This window comes from Dendrobates tinctorius, unplaced genomic scaffold (genome assembly GCF_039654945.1).
Source record: "Dendrobates tinctorius isolate UK_male_01 unplaced genomic scaffold, ASM3965494v1 ptg000037l, whole genome shotgun sequence".
Classification (NCBI taxonomy): Eukaryota; Metazoa; Chordata; class Amphibia; order Anura; family Dendrobatidae; genus Dendrobates; species Dendrobates tinctorius.
The window spans coordinates 543,913-564,413 of NW_027361705.1; the positions used below are offsets into that span (position 1 = coordinate 543,913).

The 20,501-nt window shown below is 44.5% G+C and overlaps 1 protein-coding gene across 2 annotated transcripts in view; it reads right to left on the reverse strand.

The window, feature by feature from the left end:
- Positions 1–2,024: 2,024 nt before the first annotated feature.
- Positions 2,025–20,501, reverse strand: part of LOC141088008 (probable RNA polymerase II nuclear localization protein SLC7A6OS) — a 51,507-nt gene continuing 33,030 nt past the window's right edge. Inside the window, exons 3-6 of one of the 2 annotated variants that reach the window (XM_073573845.1) lie at positions 20,089–20,289; positions 13,334–13,463; positions 4,916–4,953; positions 2,025–2,478 (exon numbers count right to left, since the gene is read on the reverse strand). In XM_073573845.1, coding sequence (XP_073429946.1) covers positions 2,410–2,478; positions 4,916–4,953; positions 13,334–13,463; positions 20,089–20,289 — 438 coding nt within the window. In that variant the 3' untranslated portion in view covers positions 2,025–2,409. The remainder of the gene's footprint in view (positions 2,479–4,915; positions 4,954–13,333; positions 13,464–20,088; positions 20,290–20,501) is intronic. The other variant, XM_073573844.1, reaches the window with a different exon arrangement.

Genomic DNA, 20,501 nt, shown 5'->3' on the forward strand with positions numbered 1-20,501 from the left:
TTCGGCGGGCACGTCAAAACGCACGCAGACGCATCCGCATGTCCCTGCGTACACAGTGTTAAAGATAGGTACGCAGGACACATGCGGAAGTAGGCGGAGCTTAAGGAAAGAAGTCCGTAGCGCCACGCTGCAGACTGAAACGCTAATGTGAACCCGGCCTAAGCCAACTGGCTTCCTTTGTTTGACTCAGGCTTCCATCGTGCCAACAGATCCCAGGTTAACCAGTGCAAAGCTATGAGATATGAACGCTAGAAAATGTATAATAAAAGAATTCAATATCTCTGAACCTAGCTGAGCACAATCAGAATCAGCATGCCTTTCCCCACACGCCCATACCATTTAGCCACCTCCAGAACCCTGCGTTATGGAGTTACAAAGCATAAATATCAGGCTCTAAATACAGTAGCCATATTTGGTCTCCCTGCACAGATAAAATCCATGTGAAGCTACGGGTGGAAAGTTAATCGAACATCCACGGTTCTGCCTGGAAAATCATACTCTCAGATATGGGAGGAGGCCCAGCCCAGGGGTGGTCACAGATTGTGGGAGGCAGCAGCCTAGGAGATATTAGGCAGCCCCTCATTTTGGACTTGGTCCTTCTGCCAGTAGAAAAACTGTTACCTGACAAGGCCGGAAGGAATCACGTAACTACGATTTGGACCTGTGATCCATCAGCGCCTCCCTGTGGTCACATAATACATAACACTGTAATTGCAACATATCTATACCCGACCCTTGTACTACACTCTTGACTGTATACTTGCATATCTGTTCTTGTAAATATAAATCTGTATATTTCTAGTGCACCTTTCGGCGATTAAACATAAAATCAATCTTGGGCTGCTCTTTTAGCTCTACACGAATCCCCATGTCTACACGCTCCGTTGGTTATTATACACTACCCGGGTTGGTTTCTGACCTGATATAAGCCTGCTGTCGGACGGGGCTTATATCGAACGAAGAACTGGTGGCAGCATACCGTACTGTGTTAACAAGGAGCCCTGACTGTGATGGCCAGAAGATTATATATATATATATATATATATATATATATTCTATCAGCCTGGACTGGTAATGTATATCCCCCCTCACTAGGAGCGCCTCACTGACTCTTACTTTTATAAGCCATTCCGGCGGCAGTTTGCCCTCGGTGCAGTTCCCTGACTGACCTGGGGCAAGTGGTGGCGCCAGAGAGACGATCCCTGCTGGGTCCTTCTCTCCCCTCCCCAGAGGTGAGTGAAGGCGACACACCCATTTCCCTGTGCGATCCGTCACAGATTTTCTATGGGTTTTTCACTTCCACTTAGATGAGCGGCACTGATGACAACAGGGAATGTGATATAATGGGGCATGTGCACAGGATAGCTACATGATGCCTCATGCCCATTCTCATGTCCTGGTTGGTTCATGCAGACATAGGCAAGGCCGCACACATCCTGATGAAGAAGCAAGTGGTGTCAAATGCTTAAGTCAATAGGTTCTCTAATGGCTCCTGTAAAGCCAGCCATGAAGTCCGTGTCGAAGGAATCTTCAGAAGGCTTGGTCTACCATAACTTATCAACCATGTAAGGATAGGCAAAAAGAATCTCAATATCAGGGATCTAACTGCTGGGGCATTGGTGAGGCATGCACACCATTGCTACATTTTACGTGACTATCTCCGGTTGTACCTTGGACAATGAATCATTGCCAACCCCCTTAAAGCCAATTTCCCTCAAATGAATTTATAAAATATGTATAATGGGATGTCTTGTAGGGAGCAAATGCAAGAAATAGCATTTGTAAAATAAAGACGACCATCCCATATATTTAAAATTCCTATTGTAACAATAACAGAAGTTAGATGGCATTGTCTATTGGAAAATGGATGAAGCAGCACCTTATAAACAGATGTGGAACTGGTTTTTGGAACAGCCATGTTTCTGTGGTTCTGTATAACCAGCATGGGATCCTATATTAGTTTCTCATGTTATGATGAGCAACAAAATGGTGCAATTACTAGTTATACAAACATTAACATAAAATCCACATTTACAGGTAGCTTTATAGGTGTAAAACATACACATTTCATCAGGTGAACGATACACACAGAAGCCCTTACCATTATCATCACTGGGTCCATTACACTTGACAGTGAGAGCAGCCATTAGAATGTAACAAGGCTGAATAATGTAGCTGGAGACATTATGTGACTATTGGGGCAAGAGGAAATTGGGGACCCAGCTAATAAGAAGAGAGAAAATCAACCAGTTATTACAAAGTTAATGGAACAAAAAGTAAAGATCAGCCTGGTAACCTTGCCCTTAAAACAGAACATTGGTGTTTGTACCGCAGAGAGATGCCCCCCAAAATGTTGAATTCCCCATCAGTCAGAATACTCATTTGCGGCATATTCACAGTCTCTTGCTCTCAGATAGTAGTCATCCCATGCATGGCCTCGGCCGTGCCCGGAGTCCTCATTACTGTCTTCATAGTAACCTGAGGATAGAAAATTGTACGGTTGTATTACCTGGCACCACGGTCACTTGTCGCCCAAAATTGTATTTTTATTATTGTGGACTCAAATACTATGCATCAGACTGAAGAAAGACCGAAAAACAGCTTGTTGGTGTAACCGACAATGATAGGAGGTCAAGCTTCCTGTAGTTTTGCTAATCTCTTGCTGATAAGTGATTTTATCATTAGAGGACTAGTAAACTTGCTGCCATGCAGCCCTCCATATCCATGAGCTCTGCATAACCAGGTCCACACCACTGATTGGCAGCTTTCTGAATACACTGTGCATAGGCAGCAAGAGATGCCAGTGATGTGGGCAGGGTTATACAGAGCTGAGCATTCAGGGAACTGGAAGATCTGAGAAAACATGGATTTTTCTCAAAACTGCAGCAAGCAGCCCAGTAAGTGACAACGCTGAAATCAGGGTCTTTGCCTGCTCACATGTGGGGTAGCAAAAACCTGGTAACACATTCTCTTTAGATCATTACCTGCTTATCTTCTAATTTTTAAACATACAACCCCTTCCACCAATCGGGTGGTGAGCAGAGCTGATAATGTCTCATGGCCGGGAGGTGTAGATTGTATCCTGGGGGCACTTATTGACAGGACATCATCCGATGTGAGAATGAGCAGCACAAGCAGCTCTAATGTGTTTGGAGTCGCCATGTAGCAGGGGTAGTTTTATTTTATTTTGCATATAAGCTACAAACATTGCTTTGGGCAATAGAAGCTTCCAAAGATAACAAGGAACATAAAAGATGCCAGGTGTTTTATGCATGCAAAAGAAAATGTGACAAAATGAACAAGTTTCTAGTTTGTCGATTAAGCTAGGGCTATGTAGCCGAAACCCCACTCAGGTGGAATTTTTGTGACTTGCTTGTCGCGGTAGAGCATGCTCCCCCATTCATTCTTATAGTGCCACAATGTAGTACCGGGCGAACCTCGGCCCCTCGATGGCTGTAGCCTCGGTCCAATGTCCTCAGACACCATTGAGATTATAGTGTGACATCAGCGATCCAATCTCTTATCGTGGAAACATTTAAATAAAAAGTTGTCAAATATAGAAAAAATGTGATTGGCCATTTAGTCTTTGTTTCTATGTGTGTGTGTATATACAGTGGCTTGCAAAATATTCACCCCCTCGGCTTATCTATTTTGTTACATTACAACCGGTATTTAAATATTTTTGTAATCGGATTTGTGTGAGATGCATCAGCAATAAACAGTCTAAGGCTGGTTTCACATTAGCGTATTTTACATGCAGTGCATGGCGCCGCTAAGCCCCGCCCCATCCGGTCATCGCCTCCTACTATCGCACATGGATGCATGCGATCTGCGCACCCTATCTTTAGCATAGCGTGCGCAGACCGTGCACTAGTAGGATTTTGGCGTGCGCTGCGCACTTTTGAAGGTGCGCCGAACGCACCATGTTGCATTTTGGCGCGCCTTCAAAAGTGCGCAGCGCACGCCAAAATCCTACTAGCGCACGGCCAGCGCACCCTATGCTAAAGATAGGGTGCGCAGATCGCATGCAGCCGTGTGCTATAGTAGGAGGAAATGACCGGATGAGGTGGGCAGGGGGCGGAGCTTAGCGGCGTCGTGCGCTGCATGTTAAATACGCTAATGTGAAACCAGCCTAAGTTGGTGAAGGGAGAAAAGTATAGGCATAAATTACATTTATGGGATCAAATAACTAAAAATTGGCATGTACATACGTATTCAACCCTTTTGCTATGAAGCCCCTAAAAATTTCTAGTGCAAGCAATTACCTTCATAAGTCCCATGCTTAGTGAAGGACGTCCACCTGTGTGCATTCTAAGTGAAAGACCAGAGGCTGCTACACCATTAAGCAAGAGGCACCACTAACCACACACCATGAAGGCCAAACCCATCCCCAAACAAAGGTCCCAAAGGTCTGGCGCCTTCGCACTGCTGTATTCTGCTCTGCCCTCAACAGGGCAGAGCAGTGCGCCTGCGCAGGAGCCACAACAGGCAGCAAAGAAGAGGACGTCACCCTTAGAAGATGGGAGGCGCCGGACCGCAACACCCTTCGGACCAAGACGGGACCGCCCCCCCGGTGAGTATAATCTAACTCCTTTTTCTTATCGTTCAGGTTACATCGGGGGCTTATCTACAGCATTACAGAACGCTGTAGATAAGCCCCTGATGGCGGTGCCGACAGCTGATACTCGAAAAATGGGGTAACAGATTCCCTTTAATGGAGCAGTTTTGCCTTGAGGAATGGGCAAAAATCCTAGTGGCAGGATGTGAAAAGCTCATACAGACTTATCCAAAGCAACTTGCAGCTGCAATTGTCACAAAAGGGGGCTGGGGGTGAATAGTTATGCAAACTGAAGTTTTCAGTTATTTTGTCCTATTTGTTGTTTGCTTCATAATAAAAGGAAAACCAAATGCTCACAGTTGTCGGCATGTTCTTTACATGAACTGATGCAAACCCTAAAAAAAAAAAAAAAAAAAAAGTGAAATTCCAGGTTGTGAGGTAGAAAAGACGAAAAATGCCAAGGAGGTGAATACATTTTCAAACCGATGTACATATATTTTTTTAAATTTGGTTTTGTCTGTGAAATGGCCACAGTGTGAATGTGCTCTTACACATTCCAACTACTGCTCCGGCTCAGTTCTTTGTACAACCTTGGCGATTTCCGATATGCGGTCAGCGCTTTGCTATTTAGTTCTCCATGGGTTTACAGAAATGAGCTCATTTGGAGAATGTTCACAACCAAGGGAATTAAAGAGCACCTACGTCATAGTCTGCAGTCAGAGGACTGCAGACCACTCAAAGCACCCTCCCAAATGATGAAACTCTGATACCATCGAACCCTTCTAGAGATAGACCTGCTGGGACTATAAGAGAACAGGGGTGTGAAGAGAACCGGTGAGGCTGTGTCCCCAGGCTCTGAACTTTCACAGCCACATCCTCTTCTCTGTAGAGTATACAGCAAGTATTGATCTCCTGTCCTAGCTTCTATCTGTTGCTGTGTTCCCGAGAAATCAGACTTTTAGTTCATATCTAAATAAGGCACTAATTGCTCCCTGTGTGACAGCGCACTTCCAAAAATCTTCAAGGGTTGTATCCTCACCCAGCACCAGCTTCTTTAGCTTGATCCATAGCGCACTGTCTGATTTCCTTGCCTGATGCCACAAACTGGGATTCATCAATCAAGCCACGGAGGCTGCTGCTAGGGAGGAAGTGGCTCCAGTGCTGTTACACCAAGAGCACGCAATATGAGCATGAATGAAACTGCTAATTTCTCTGCAATGCAGCAACAGATAAAAGATATAAAGGTGTTAATTTTCATTTCAAAGACCTTTGGGCTAAGTGCACACGTACTTTTTTGCCCTGCGGATTTTTCCGTGCAGAATTGAAGAAATCCGCAGGTTAAATGACCTGCATTTTTCCTGCGTATTTCTTCCTTTTTTCTTGCGGTTTTCCTCTGCAGATTTCTCCCTGTGGATTTGGAGAATGGAGCAGGTGGAAAATCACACAAAAGTAGTGACATGCTGCATATTTTGAACCACAAGAAAACCGCGCGGAAAAATCTGCAGCGTCTGCACAGCGTTTTTTTTTTTTTTTTCTATTGATTAACATGCTACTGTACATCACAATGCGGATATGCAGCGTTTCTGAGCGGTAAAATCCACTGCATATCTGCATCGTGTGCACATGGCCTTAGGCTCATGTGTGCAGTTTTAATGGGGATGATGTTATTCCACAGATTTCCTTTACGTGTGACCTTGCCCAAGGGCTGCATTGCCCTTGTTTCCTCCTATCAACCAGTTATCTGACAACCCGTGTTCCCTATAAGCTGAGATACAATGGATACAAATGCAGAAGAGGAAAGCGAATCAGCTAAGCTCAACAGAGAACCACATAGTTTAACATTTTGTGTATTGTCTCTGAAGATGCTGCCCAGGTGTCCCCACAGTGTCTTTCATTTTGTATTGCCTCATTAAGCTGTGAGAAAGCATATCTAATATATAAAGCTCAAAGTGTGTGTGTGTGTGTGTGTGTGTGTGTGTGTGTGTGTGTGTGTGTGTGTGTGTGTCCGGGACAGGCATCCGCACCGTCGCAGCTACAGCCACAAAATTTGGCAGTCACACGTCTGGACCCAGAGAGCGTCCTAAGCTATGTTGTGAGGCGAAATTTTAACCCCGCACGTTCCAATTCACCAAACAATTTTGCCCCCATCTACATACTGGGGGGAAAAGTGTGTGCGCGTCAAGGATGTGTGATGGGTATATGGGCACGGGACTATGAGATGGTGGATATGTATGATGGGTATATGGGCACGGGACTATGGGATGGCGGATATGTATGATGGGTATATGGGCATGGGGCGGAGAATATGTATGATGGGTATATGGGCATGGGACTATGGGATAGAGGATGTGTGATGGGTATATGGGCACTCGACTATGGGATGGAGGATATGTATGACGGGTATATGGGCACGGGACTATGGGATGGCGGATATGTATATGGGCACGGGACTATGGGATGGAGGATGTGTGATGGGTATATGGGCACTAGGCTATGGGGTGGAGGATATGTTTGACGGGTATATGGGCACGGGACTATGGGATGGCGGATATGTATATGGGCACAGGACTATGGGATGGAGGATGTGTAATGGGTATATGGGCACTGGACTATAGGATGGAGGATATGTATGACGGGTATATGGGCACGGGACTATGAGATGGCGGATATGTATGATGGGTATATAGGCACGGGACTATGGGATGGAGGATATGTATGATGGGTATATGGGCACGGGACTATGAGATGAAGGATGTGTGATGGGTATATGGGCACTCGACTATGGGATGGCGAATATGTATGATGGGTATATGGGCACGGGACAATGGGATGGAGAATATGTATGATGGGTATATGGGCATGGGACTATGGGATGGAGGATGTGTGATGGGTATATGGGCATGGGACTATGGGATGGAGGATGTGTGATGGGTATGGGACTATGGGATGGAGGATGTGTGATGGGTATATGGGCATGGGACTATGGGATGGAGGATGTGTGATGGGTATATGGGCACGGGACTATGGGATGGAGGATAATTAATTTTCTATAACTAACCACAGTTAGTTACTATGCCCGGGCAGCGCCGGGCTCTTTAGCTAGTCTAATATATAAAGCTCAAAGTGTGTGTGTGTGTGTGTGTGTGTGTGTGTGTGTGTGTGTGTGTGTGTGTGTGTGTGTGTGTGTGTGTATGTATATGTCCGGGATAGGCATCCGCACAGTCGCAGCTACAGCCACAAAATTTGGCACAGTCACACGTCTGGACCCCGAGAGCGTCCTAAGCTATGTTGTGAGGCGAAATTTTAACCCTGCGCGTTCCAATTCACCAAACAGTTTTGCCCCTATCTACATACTGGGGGAAAAAGTGTGTGCGCGTCAAGCCCCGCCCCTCATTGTGATGTCACAATGCCTCTATTTGCATACTGGGGAAGCAGTGTGTGCGTGTCAAGCCCCGCCCCTCATTATGATGTCACAATGGTTGCCATGGCGACGCTGATGTCATCAAAGGTTGCAAGCCCCGCCGCCGCTCATTATGATGTCATAATGGTTGACTATGGAATGGAGAATGTGTGTGAGTATATGGGCACCGGACTATGGGATGGAGGATATGTATGATGGGTATATGGGAACGGGACTATGGGATGGGGGATGTGTGATGGGTATATGGGCACTGGACTATGGGATGGCGGATATGTATATGGGCACGGGACTATGAGATGGAGGATGTGTGATGGGTATATGGGCACGGGACTATGGGATGGAGGATGTGTGATGGGTATATGGGCACTGGACTATGGGATGGCGGATATGTATATGGGCACAGGACTATGGGATGGAGGATGTGTGATGGGTATATGGGCACGGGACTATGGGATGGAGGATGTGTGATGGGTATATGGGCACTGGACTATGGGATGGAGGATATGTATAACGGTATATGGGCACGGGACTATGAGATAGCGGATATGTATGATGGGTATATGGGCATGGGACTATGGGATGGAGGATATGTATGATGGGTATATGGGCACGGGACTATGAGATGAAGGATGTATGATGGGTATATGGGCACGGGACTATGGGATGGAGAATATGTATGATGGGTATATGGGCATGGGACTATGGGATGGAGAATATGTATGATGGGTATATGGGCACTCGACTATGGGATGGAGGATGTATGATGGGTATATGGGCACGGGACTATGGGATGGAGGATATGTATGATGGGTATATGGGCATGGGACTATGAGATGGAGAATATGTATGATGGGTACATGGACATGGGACTATGGGATGGAGAATATGTATGATGGGTATATGGGCACTTGACTATGGGATGGAGGATGTATGTTGGGTATATGGGCAAGGGACTATGGGATGGAGGATATGTATGATGGGTATATGGGCACGGGACTATGAGATGAAGGATGTATGATGGGTATATGGGCACGGGACTATGGGATGGAGAATATGTATGATGGGTATATGGGCATGGGACTATGGGATGGAGAATATGTATGATGGGTATATGGGCACGGGACTATGGGATGGAGGATGTATGATGGGTATATGGGCACGGGACTATGGGATGGAGGATATGTATGATGGGTATATGGGCATGGGACTATGAGATGGAGAATATGTATGATGGGTACATGGACATGGGACTATGGGATGGAGAATATGTATGATGGGTATATGAGCACTCGACTATGGGATGGAGGATGTGTGATGGGTATATGGGCACACGACTATGGGATGGAGGATATGTATGATGGGTATATGGGCACGGGCCTATGGGATCGTGGATATGTATGATGGGTATATGGGCACGGGACTATGGGATGGAGGATAATTATAATTTTCAATAACCACAGTTAGTTACTATGCCCGGGCAGCGCCAGGCTCTTCAGCTAGTGTATAATAAAACTTAAATGGATTAATTTTGGGCTAAAAATCATTTTTTCAATTGGGTTTCATTAAAATTGCACCATTTTGCTTTAACAGGCTCAATATTTATCTGCACATTGAATTTTGATGTAGTCTGTGGTCATAGATCAGTTGAAGAACTCAGAAAAAAAGCCAGATAAAAGATCTAGAAACTCTGCAATTGGATTGGAATAATGAGCTCTCTGACGGTTTCTCAGTTAGCTCATTCTACGGACAGCAATAGCCAATGCAACTCATTAGCTATATAAGGCGAACTGTGGAAAATCATTAATGAAGCCCAATTAAATGCATGTTTTTTTGGATAATAATCATTTTTGCAAGGAAAAAAAAAGCCCCCAAAGCTGATCCCCCCCCTTTAGGAATGGGTGTACCCAGAGTACACCAGTTCTCACATACGTAATTCATATTTGTGATCTTGAAATGAACCTTTAATGCTGCATAACACGAGTCTATAGAGGGCAGACACCGGTCCCCTGTAAGTCAAGACATGATCTAAATATAATAGGTCACATTGTGTTCCTGCACAGCAGCTGCTTGGTGCGGAGTAAGCGATCTTAACCCCTTAACACCCTCCGACCACCAGGAGTACACAATGTTATTTTCCTGTAGTGTGTGCTATAGTACAAACATATCACAACATTTTCATATATGCACATTTATACAAAAATGGTTAAAACAAACGTTGGAGAAATAGTCTCTAATGAAGAATTCTCCCAAAGACAGAAAATAACAAGTAAACCAACACTTTCCAATGCTTTGCTTTCATTACAGGTGATTACTACTGTCACGGGTGTATCAGATGCTACAGACAGTCACTCTGCATCTGGCTGCAGAAGGTCTCTGCATTTGGCATTGCAGATGCCTTCTTAATCCTTCTTACCTTTGGACCAGCGGCAACCTCCCTTCAGCTCTAATTGACACGCCTGGACCTGAGTGTTTATAGACTCTCAGTCTGCTTCTGGGAGTCACCGGTGATATTCACATTTTCCCTTGTGAAGGCTTGGAGCTACAGTAGTCGGTTTACTTCCTCTCTGGTGCTGTTGGAGGACGCTTAGTGTTACCTCTCTGAGTCTAATGAAAATAAGTTGCTTCCACCTTGTTTGTCTCCCTTCACGTCTGTAGTGTACAGTGGGGACTGACCAGTGCACATCCCCCCACTTCCCTATTCAGGGCCTAGCTCTAAAGAGATACAGGGCTTAGGTTCCTACTCGGTGATTGGTGTGGAACCAATATAGGGACGGTAGTGGAGCCAGAGTGCTATTAGATCTACCTGGGGTCTCTACTCCCCCTTTCCTTAGTGTTTGGGCTTCCTTCCCATCGTGTTGCAATTAGTCTTCCCACACTTTGTATGATAACTACTCTGCAGGATTTCTAGAACGTCTGCTCCGGCTGTAGATTTACTTTCACTGCTCCTATTGTCGAACACGTCTGAGGTTTCCTAATACCTAACCCAAGGTGGGTGAGTAACATTCCCATAATTAGGATGGCTTTAGCTGACTTACAATGTATGATGCCAGCCTGCCTACGGGTGCGGGGAGGACACAGACGCAGCCAGGTGAGGAGAGTCACGTTAAAAAACAGGTTCTGTAATGAGCACAACAGATCTCGATTTCCAAGATCCTCCACACCCAAAATGTGCAAGACGAGTTATTGGGTCATATGCGGTGTGTGCCAGAGAAGTGGGGCTGGAAGACATTATATTATGCAGGTCACCTAGTCGTAGTCGTCTTGAGCCAGAATTACAGAACTCCATCCTCCTGACATACAGTACTTTCTCCAAGGATAATAAAAATCTAAACTATTTAGATGTGTACGATAGTTTCTATGCTCTGTGCTTGTGTGGGTTTCCTCCCGGTAACATAAAATAATAGTAATGATATTACTATTTTCCTGACTGCTGTAAGGAAACCCACACTAGCACAAAGTATAGAAACTAAACTACACATGTAACCAGTTCATGACTGGGCCCATACACCCACCCCCATGTTCCTGACCAGGTACATTTTGGAGCTTTTTTGTACTTCTGCTTTTAATGTCTCTAAAAAGTTCAGGATCTCAGAAATTCAAAGACTGTATTTAATTTTTTTTTTTTTTTATACCGCGATACATCGGATTTAATTTTTATAGTCCTTTTTTCCCACACTACCATTGGGGAAAACTGTAAAGAAAAATAGGAAAAACAAGGCTATGTTTAAATTCTTTTTACGACTACAAAAGACCACTAAAAAAAACTTGCTTATCTCTGTAGAAATTATTTTTATATACTGGACATATTTCTTTTCAATGGCTGTAAATTGCACTTTGGTCTGGTAGTGCGTTTTTAGTTTAGATCTTTTCTCTCGCTTTTTATTTTACACTACACATAGCACCCCACATAAGGTCTTAAGAAACTTTCAGGGCATTCGAACATATCAATCAATAATTTTTTTTATTGACAATTCCTCCTTTAACTGGGGCTGGTATATTTGCCCTAGTTAGTCGTGAATTTCAGCCTCCTGTCTGCATAGCACAGCTGATAGTCTCTTAGGACCCAGCAGCTCCTGCTCCCTCCCTAGTCCCAATGATCTCATGCTCAATGTATCAGTAAACATGATAATAAATCATGTTTCCCTTCTCTGTGGGGAGTCTGGCTGTGCCTGACAGCTGGACATTTGTGTAAGCAGATTTCTCTGAATTGACATTCCTTAATGTCACTGCAGAGTAAAGTGTGGACCACCCGAAGGCTTATAGTCTAGGAGCAGTTCAAAAGTAGTTAAACAGCACTGCACTTGGGGGATATCCTAGCACAGTGTGATGTTTCACACACACCCATAGACTTGTATGCATGAGTGCGATCAGATTCTTGGATGCAAACTCAGCATGCTGTAATTGTTTTTGCAGGCCGTACTGGCATGAAAAAATAATGGCGAATGTGAGCTGCACCATAGAGTAACATTGGGCTGAGTGCTTTACGATTTTTTATCGGATTGCACTAGTCCAAATTCATCGCAAGTGTGAGTGAGGCCTTATTAGTTTATTCAGATCCTGCTTGAGTCTCTAAAAATAATAGTTTTTCATTTCAGACCACATTATTAGTAATCAAAGCAAACAAATAAGTAGTCCAAAAGGTTACACTTACTTTTATTGCCACTGTATAGTTGTTGGGTTAATTGCATACCAAAAAGGGCTGTCCAATGCCCCTAGATGTGTTCATATGTCTATCTGTTGTGACACACTGAGGTTTTAAGTTGTGCTTGGTAATCAAAATATCTGAAAGTTTGTGAACTCCATGTCCTATGTTCTGTAACAATGCAGTGCAGCTAAGCAGCCAGCAATGTGCCGTCCATCACCTCCACCATTATTAGACATTCATGTAGGGCGCCATCTATTGGACCACTTAGAATTTGCAGGGGGTTCCAAATAAAAATATGGCCTTGTTAAAGAGTTCACACGCTGCAGATTTTGGTGCAGAAATTAAATTCAGTTCCATTTATCTGAGTTGGGCTTAGATGAATAAAATATAGAACACTCCGTAGTATAGTCTGTCATATGTGAACTATACTACGGATATTAGGACATTACTAGCTGTGTGTAGCTATAGGGGCCAAGAAGGACCTGGATACATGATCTATCGATATGTCATATGGACGACCTTTCCCCATAGCTGTAACTCACATGAATGATTGTACCATGTACGCAATACAAAGATTGTGGATTTTAAGGTTTCTATTGTTTGTATGATGCAACTTAAAGAAAATGAGACTTCCTAATATTACATATTGTAGGGTCACTAGTCCACAAAGCTGCTCTATGGATCAGTAAATTATTACAGGTGAAATTACCCCGGTATCTCTCCTCCCGATCACTGCACTCCTCGTCTTCTTCATCGGGATAATCATTCCTCCAGTTGTTTTCTTCATTCTCATCATCCTCATCTTCATATACTTCATCCGGCTCGGCATCATCCAGCATCTGAGCAAGCAAAGTGGGAGGGAAAAATACACGTCACAAAAATAGAATAAATAAATAACATAAAAGAAAACTAAGGGATTATTTTGGTACTTGAGTATAATCCACATGATATACTTATGACAAATTCCCGGATCTAGCCAGATTATAGGGCTGTGTCATGCGTTGGTCTGAGAAGAAACCTCTGTCCCATCATTTCTGTGGGGATTATGAAAAATGCTCATTCTTTAACGGTTTAAAAGGGATCACAATTATAGTAAAAAAAAAATAGTGGTCATCACCCACAGGTAAAGAGGTCTGTCACCCCAAAACCATTTACACCTGAATTCAATCTCCAGCCGTGTGCACACTGACACTGCAGGAGCTGAGAGAACACTGTGTCAGTGCAGGTGGGCTTTTATCTCTTTCTCCTGTCAGTATCAGACACCCACTAATGTGTGCAGCGAGTGTCCGCAGCAGATAGGACAAGAACACACCTGCACACACTGACACTGTGCATGATCTCAGCCCCTGCAGTGTCAGTGTGTGCAGGGCTGCACACTGAATTCAGCAGCAGTTCCAAACAAAAGCGGTCAATGAAAATAAGGGGATTGTATCTGAGGGGGTGGGATAATAATTTTATTTATATAGCGCCGTCATATTCCGCAGCACTTTACATTTTAGAGGGGACTTGTACAGACGATAGACATTACAGCATAAAAATAATCACATAGATCATAACAGATACCAAGAGGAATGAGGGCCCTGCTCGCAACCTTACAATCTATGAGGAAAAAAGGGGAGACAGGAAAGGTGGGTGGTAACAGTTGCCTTCATTGTTCAGACCAGCCATAGTGTTGCGTATGTAACAGTACGGACACAGAGGGATAATAGATGCATAAAGCATGTGGGAACATGATGCAGGAAACCTGGTTATGGTAAAAACTTTTGACTGGGCCAACCAAGGATAGTTAGGTTAATGTGTTGAGGCGGTAGGCCAGTCTTAATAAATGCGTTTTTAGGGCACGCTTAAAATTGTAGGGATTGGGGACTAATCCTATTGACCTGGGTAGTGCATTCCAAAGAATTGGCGCAGCACATGTAAAGTCTTGGAGACGGGAGTGGGAGGTTCTGATTGAGGATGCTAACCTCAGGTCATCAGCAGAACGGAGGGCACGGGTAGGGTGGTAGACTGAGATGAGGGAGGAGATATAGGCTGGTGCTGAGCCGTGGAATGCTTTGTGGGTGAGGGTAATAAGTTTGTACTGGATTCTGGAGTGGATGGGTAACCAGTGTAATGACTGGCACAAGGTGGAGGCATCGGTGTAACGATTGGTGAGGAATATGATCCTGGCTGCAGCATTCAAGACAGATGGGAGGGGAGAGTTTGGCAAGAGGGAGACCGATTAGTAGAGAGTTACAATAGTCCAGACGAGAATGAATAAGAGAAACAGTAAGTTTTTGCAGAATCAAAAGTAAGAAAAGATCAAATTCTGGAAATATTTTTGAGATGCAGATAACAAGAGCGAGCCAGGGATTAGATGTGGGGGGTGAATGAAAGCTCGGAGTAAAGTATGACCCCCAAGAAAGCGGGCATGTTGCTGGGGAGTAATAGTGGAACCACACACCGAAATGGCAATGTCGAGCATAGGTACATTAGTAGAGGGAGGAAACACAAGGAGTTCAGTCTTTGACAGGTGCAGTTTCAAGTAGAGGGAGGACACTATGTTAGAGACAGCGTTTAGACAATCACTGGTGTTTTCTAAAAAGGCAGACGTGATGTCAGGAGAAGAAGTGTATAATTGGGTGTCATCAGCATAGAGATGGTACTGGAAACCAAATGTACTGATTGCTTGACCAATAGGGGCAGTATACAAAGAGAATAGAAGGGGGCCTAGAACCGATCCTTGAGGAGAACCCCAACAGTAAGGGGAAGATGAGAGGAGGAGGAGCCAGCAAAAGATACAATGAAGGAGCGGTCAGAGAGATAGGAGGAGAACCAGGAGAGAACGGTGTCTTTGAGGCCGATGAAGCGGAGCATAGTGAGGAGGAGCTGATGATCCACAGTGTCGAATGCTGCAGAGCGATCCAGGAGAATTAGCATGGAGTAGTGACCATTAGATTTAGCGGTTAGTAGATCATTAGAGACTTTAGTGAGAGCAGTTTCAGTAGAGTGTAAAGAGCGGAAACCGGATTTTAGAGGATCGAGAAGAGAGTTATCAGATAGATAGCGGATAAGACTGGCGTGGACCAGGCATTCCAGGAGTTTAGAGATGAAGGGAAGATTAGAGACAGGTCTATAGTTAGCGGCACAGTTTGGTCGAGGGATGGTTTTTAAGTAATGGATGTATGATAGCATGCTTAAATGAGGAGGGAAAGATACCAGAAGAGAGAGGGGTTAAATATTTTTGTTAGGTGGGCGGTGACAGCAGGGGAAAGGGACTGGAGATAAAGTAACTGGCCAAATCGTCGGCTCGTGGTTGGGGCCTGCACTATTGGGTTGAGTAGGGAATGCTTGGACGGTGAGGTAATGATGGTGTTGAAATAGATTTGTCTGGAGAGGTGAAGGGCAGTGTTGCATGTTCTAAGCATAAACTTATAATGGATAAATCTTCGTATAGGTTGGATTTTCTCCAGACGTTCAGCCAACCTGGAGCACCGCTGCAGGACAGGTGTTTGCAGGGTGTGCCAGGGTTGTCGCCGTCTGTGTCATGTTGTTCTATGTATAGGAGATGAAATTTCATCCAGGGCACTTTGAAGTGTTTCATTGTAATGCTTCAGTGCAGAGTCAGGACATGAGAGATAGGAGATAGAAGCCAATGATGACTGCAAGTTCTTCATGAGTTTCTGAGTGTTAATGGCCTGTATGTTTCTATAAGTATGGAAAGTGGGGGTGAACTGAGCAGGGTGGCAGTTCTTGGTAGAGAATGAGAGAAGGTTGTGGTCAGAGAGCGGGAGAGGGGAGTTTGTGAAATCATCCACTGAGCAAAGCCGAGAGAAGACGAAGTCGAGGGAGTTTCCATCTACATGCTTTGGAGAGTTCGTAAGCTGCGAAAGGCCGAAAGAGGAGGTTAGAGATAAAGGGTTAGTAGCAGGTGGAGAGAGGGGAAGAGCGATGGGGATGTTGAAATCACCCATGATAAGGGTGGGGATGTCACAGGAGAGAAAATGTGGAAGCCAGGTGGCAAAGTGATCCAGGAACTGATGGGAGGGGCCGGGAGGACGATACCCACTGCCACTCGCAAGGAGAAGGGGGAGTAGAGTCTGATGCCATGAACCTCAAAGGAAGGGAAGACAAGTTTGGATACCTGAGGAATAACCTGAAAGGTACATTTTGGTGATAGAAGCAGACCAACGCCTCCACCTGCTCTAATGTCTGTTCTTGGGGTATGTGAAAAGTGTAGTCCCCCATATGAAAGAGCAGCAGCAGTGGTGGTGGTGTCTGACTGCTGGATCCAGGTTTCAGTAAGAGCCAGAAGGTTAAGCGAATCAGAAAGGAAGAAGTCATGGATGAAGGAGAGTTTATTACATACTGAGTGAGAATTCCAAAGGGCACAATTAAATGAGACAGAAGGCACGCAGGGAATATTACTAAGATTAGAGGGGTTTCTGAGTGTAGCAGTTGGTGGGCTTGACTTGCTATATCATGGGGGATCAGGGTTGGGAGCGATGTCTCCTACGACTAGGAGAAGGAGGATAGAAAGAGTGAGAAGATGTTTAAGTGATTTGTGGGAGCGTCTCTTATGTTGGATTGTGGGACTGAATGGATCTGTGCAATTTAGCAATGTGAAAAGAGCGTGAGAGCTATACATAGGAGAGGAAAGGACTGAGGGGCTGATATGGATGGAGTATAAAGAGTTAATGCAAGGGCGGTGGTTGTGAGTGATTGTTGCAGCCATGAGATAAATTAGACCAATGCATATGGTAAATATTTGTTGCAATACAGATGAACAGGAAATAGATGTCTTTAAATGTCTTACCTGTCTCCTGCCCTGTCTAACTGCCATGTTATAACTGCCTCATACTTAGATCAAATGTACTTCGATTAAATGTACATAAATGCCCCCTGCATAAATGCTTCCCCAAGCTAGGTCTGAATATATAGCAGGCTAGTTCTCAGATCTTGTTTTTTTTTTCTCGTTACCAATCAAACTAAACTGAGACATCAGGACCCAATAAATGTTGTGGTCAGATAAACAAATGTCCAGTACTACATGGATCATAAAGCACTTTGTAAAGTTACTTGACCTCACTACATAAGGGGACAAGCAGAGTAAGTTGAAATAACTATATACCAGATATATACTTGCTAAGATGAAAACACATATGTAGCATTCAGGATTAACTGCTTGCTGACATTGAATGGAGTGGAGACACTCAGGATTCGATTCAGAGCAGAGATTGAAAAAGCTGGTTACCAAATATATACCGTATATACCCGTGTATAAGCCGACCCCCCTAATTTTGCCACAAAAAAAATGGGAAAACTTATGGACTCGCGTATAAGCCTGGGGTGGAAAATGCAGCATCTACTGGTAAATTTAAAAAATAAAAATAGATACCAATAAAAGTAAAATTAATTGAGATATCAGTAGGTTAAATGTTTTTGAATATCCATATTGAATCAGGAGCCCCAAATAATGCTCCACACAGTTCATGATAGGCCCCATAAGATGCTCCATACAAAATACACCCCATATAATGCTGCACAAAGGTTAATATTGCCCCCATAAGATGCGCCATAAAATAATATGCCCCCATAAGATGCTCCATAGATTATGCCCCCATAAGATGCTCCATAGATTATGCCCCCATAAGATGCTCCATAGATTATACCCCCATAAGATGCTCCATAGATTATGCCCCCATAAGATGCTCCATAGATTATGCCCCCATAAGATGCTCCATAGATTATGCCCCCATAAGATGCTCCATAGATTATGCCCCCATAAGATGCTCCATAGATTATGCCCCCATAAGATGCTCCATAGATTATGCCCCCATAAGATGCTCCATAGATTATGCCCCCATAAGATGCTCCATAGATTATGCCCCCATAAGATGCTCCATAGATTATGCCCCCATAAGATGCTCCATAGATTATGCCCCCATAAGATGCTCCACAGAATAATATGCCCCATATAGTGCTCTATAAAGTTTATGTCCCCATAAGATGCTCCATAGAATATGCCCCCATATGCCGTTCCATAGAATATGCCCCCATATGCCGTTCCATAGAATATGCCCCCATATGCCGCTCCATAGAATATGTCCCCATATGTCGCTCCATAGAATATGTCCCCATATGCCGCTCCATATACCTCTCCTGCTCAGGACCCAGCACCTGAGATATTCACCTGTCCCCCGTTCCCACGCTGCTCACCGCTGTCTGCCACGTCATCTGTCAGTGACGTTCAGGCAGCAGAGGGCAAGGCGCGCACTAACACGTCACCGCGCCCTCTGCTGGCTAAATGTCACAGACAGTGGTTGCAACAGACAGCGGTGAGCAGTGATGGACCCGGGACAAGTGAATATAGCTATACTTACCCCCTCCTGGCGCGGTCTCTGCAGCCCCGCTTCTCCACGGTCTCCCTCCCTGCCTTCAGCGGTTACATGGTACCGCTCATTACACTCATGAATATGTGCATATTAATGAGTTTAATGAGCTGCAGAGACCGCGCCAGGAGGGGTTAAGTATGATCTGTGACACCCCCGCTCCCCTCCGACTCCCCAGGTATATGACTCGTGTATAAGCCGAGAGGGGGACTTTCAGCCCAAAAATGGGCTGAAAATCTCGGCTTATAGGCGAGTATATACGGTACTTGCCAAGATGATGCACAGTGGGATGGTGCACAGTGGATCCCTGGTCTGCATATTCAATACACTGTACTTATTGCTGATAACCACTAACCTATAAACCCTAAAGTGTTATTCCCATCTTCATAAATGGGTATTGTAAGGAAACCGTCACCATGAAAACGCCATTCAATCTGCAAGCAAAAGGTTACAGAGCAGGGAAGCCGAACAGATTAATACATAGATTTGTGAGAAAACATTCAGTGTATCTTGGTGTTTCATCCAGGGTGATATCATCAGTGACTGCACACTTCTACATGAAAAGCTGGCAGAGATGGCTGTCAGTCACTGATCGGACTGCCCACTGGACCAAAAATCTCCAAAAACAGGATTAAATGATGGTAACCCAAGTTATACTAAATCTTCCCACAAAACTATAGAATTGCTCAGCTCCCCCTGCTCTATACCATGGTGCCTGCAGATTGAACGCCATATTCATGGGGACATGTTCCCTTTAAGGTCTTGCCATTTTTATTGGTAACATTGAAGATACAGGTTTTTGAACAGGACTGCAGCTTTTGAAGGAGGTGCAGAGCCCAAAAAAATCCTTAGGTTCCGGCTTTTCTAGCTATTTTTTTCTTGACTCCCATTACCTTATGGCTTAAATAATATATTTTTATAGTGTAGTTTTACAGACGCTGCGATATACACCTGACCTGAGACAAACATACGGCACAGGATGTTCAGATAGAATTCTTCAGGGAGCAGTAATTGTGCACACTGGTTGCCACTCAGTTTCCCACAGACATATCTTTATGGAAAGCTGTGAATAAGCTCTCCCAGCTCCTCTTACCAGCTCCTGCTCATAGTGGTAAGGCTGGACAGAGAGGATGTCCTGGATCCAGTTATTCGGAGACGACTCAGCATAGTAAATGTCATATACAAACTCCTCAGGGTCCTCTCTGTGTTCCGAACCGTGCCCTCCCGGAGACACGGCCAGGCGTTCCCGAATCATCTTCATGGAATTACACACAATGGTTTCCGGGTCAGAGACCTTCAGGAATAAAAAAGTGTTATGCTTCAATTTATCCTTCTGTGCTACAATATATATTGTCATACTCTATAGTCAGAAATATATATGTATATAGGTAGTGAGGATGAGCAGAAATGTGCGAGGTCTGGATGGAACATCTAATTATGGAGCCCAGTGTCACACATTCACCTGAAGGTCTGCTCACAGGTGAGGCCCATCAGGGGGATGGTGCA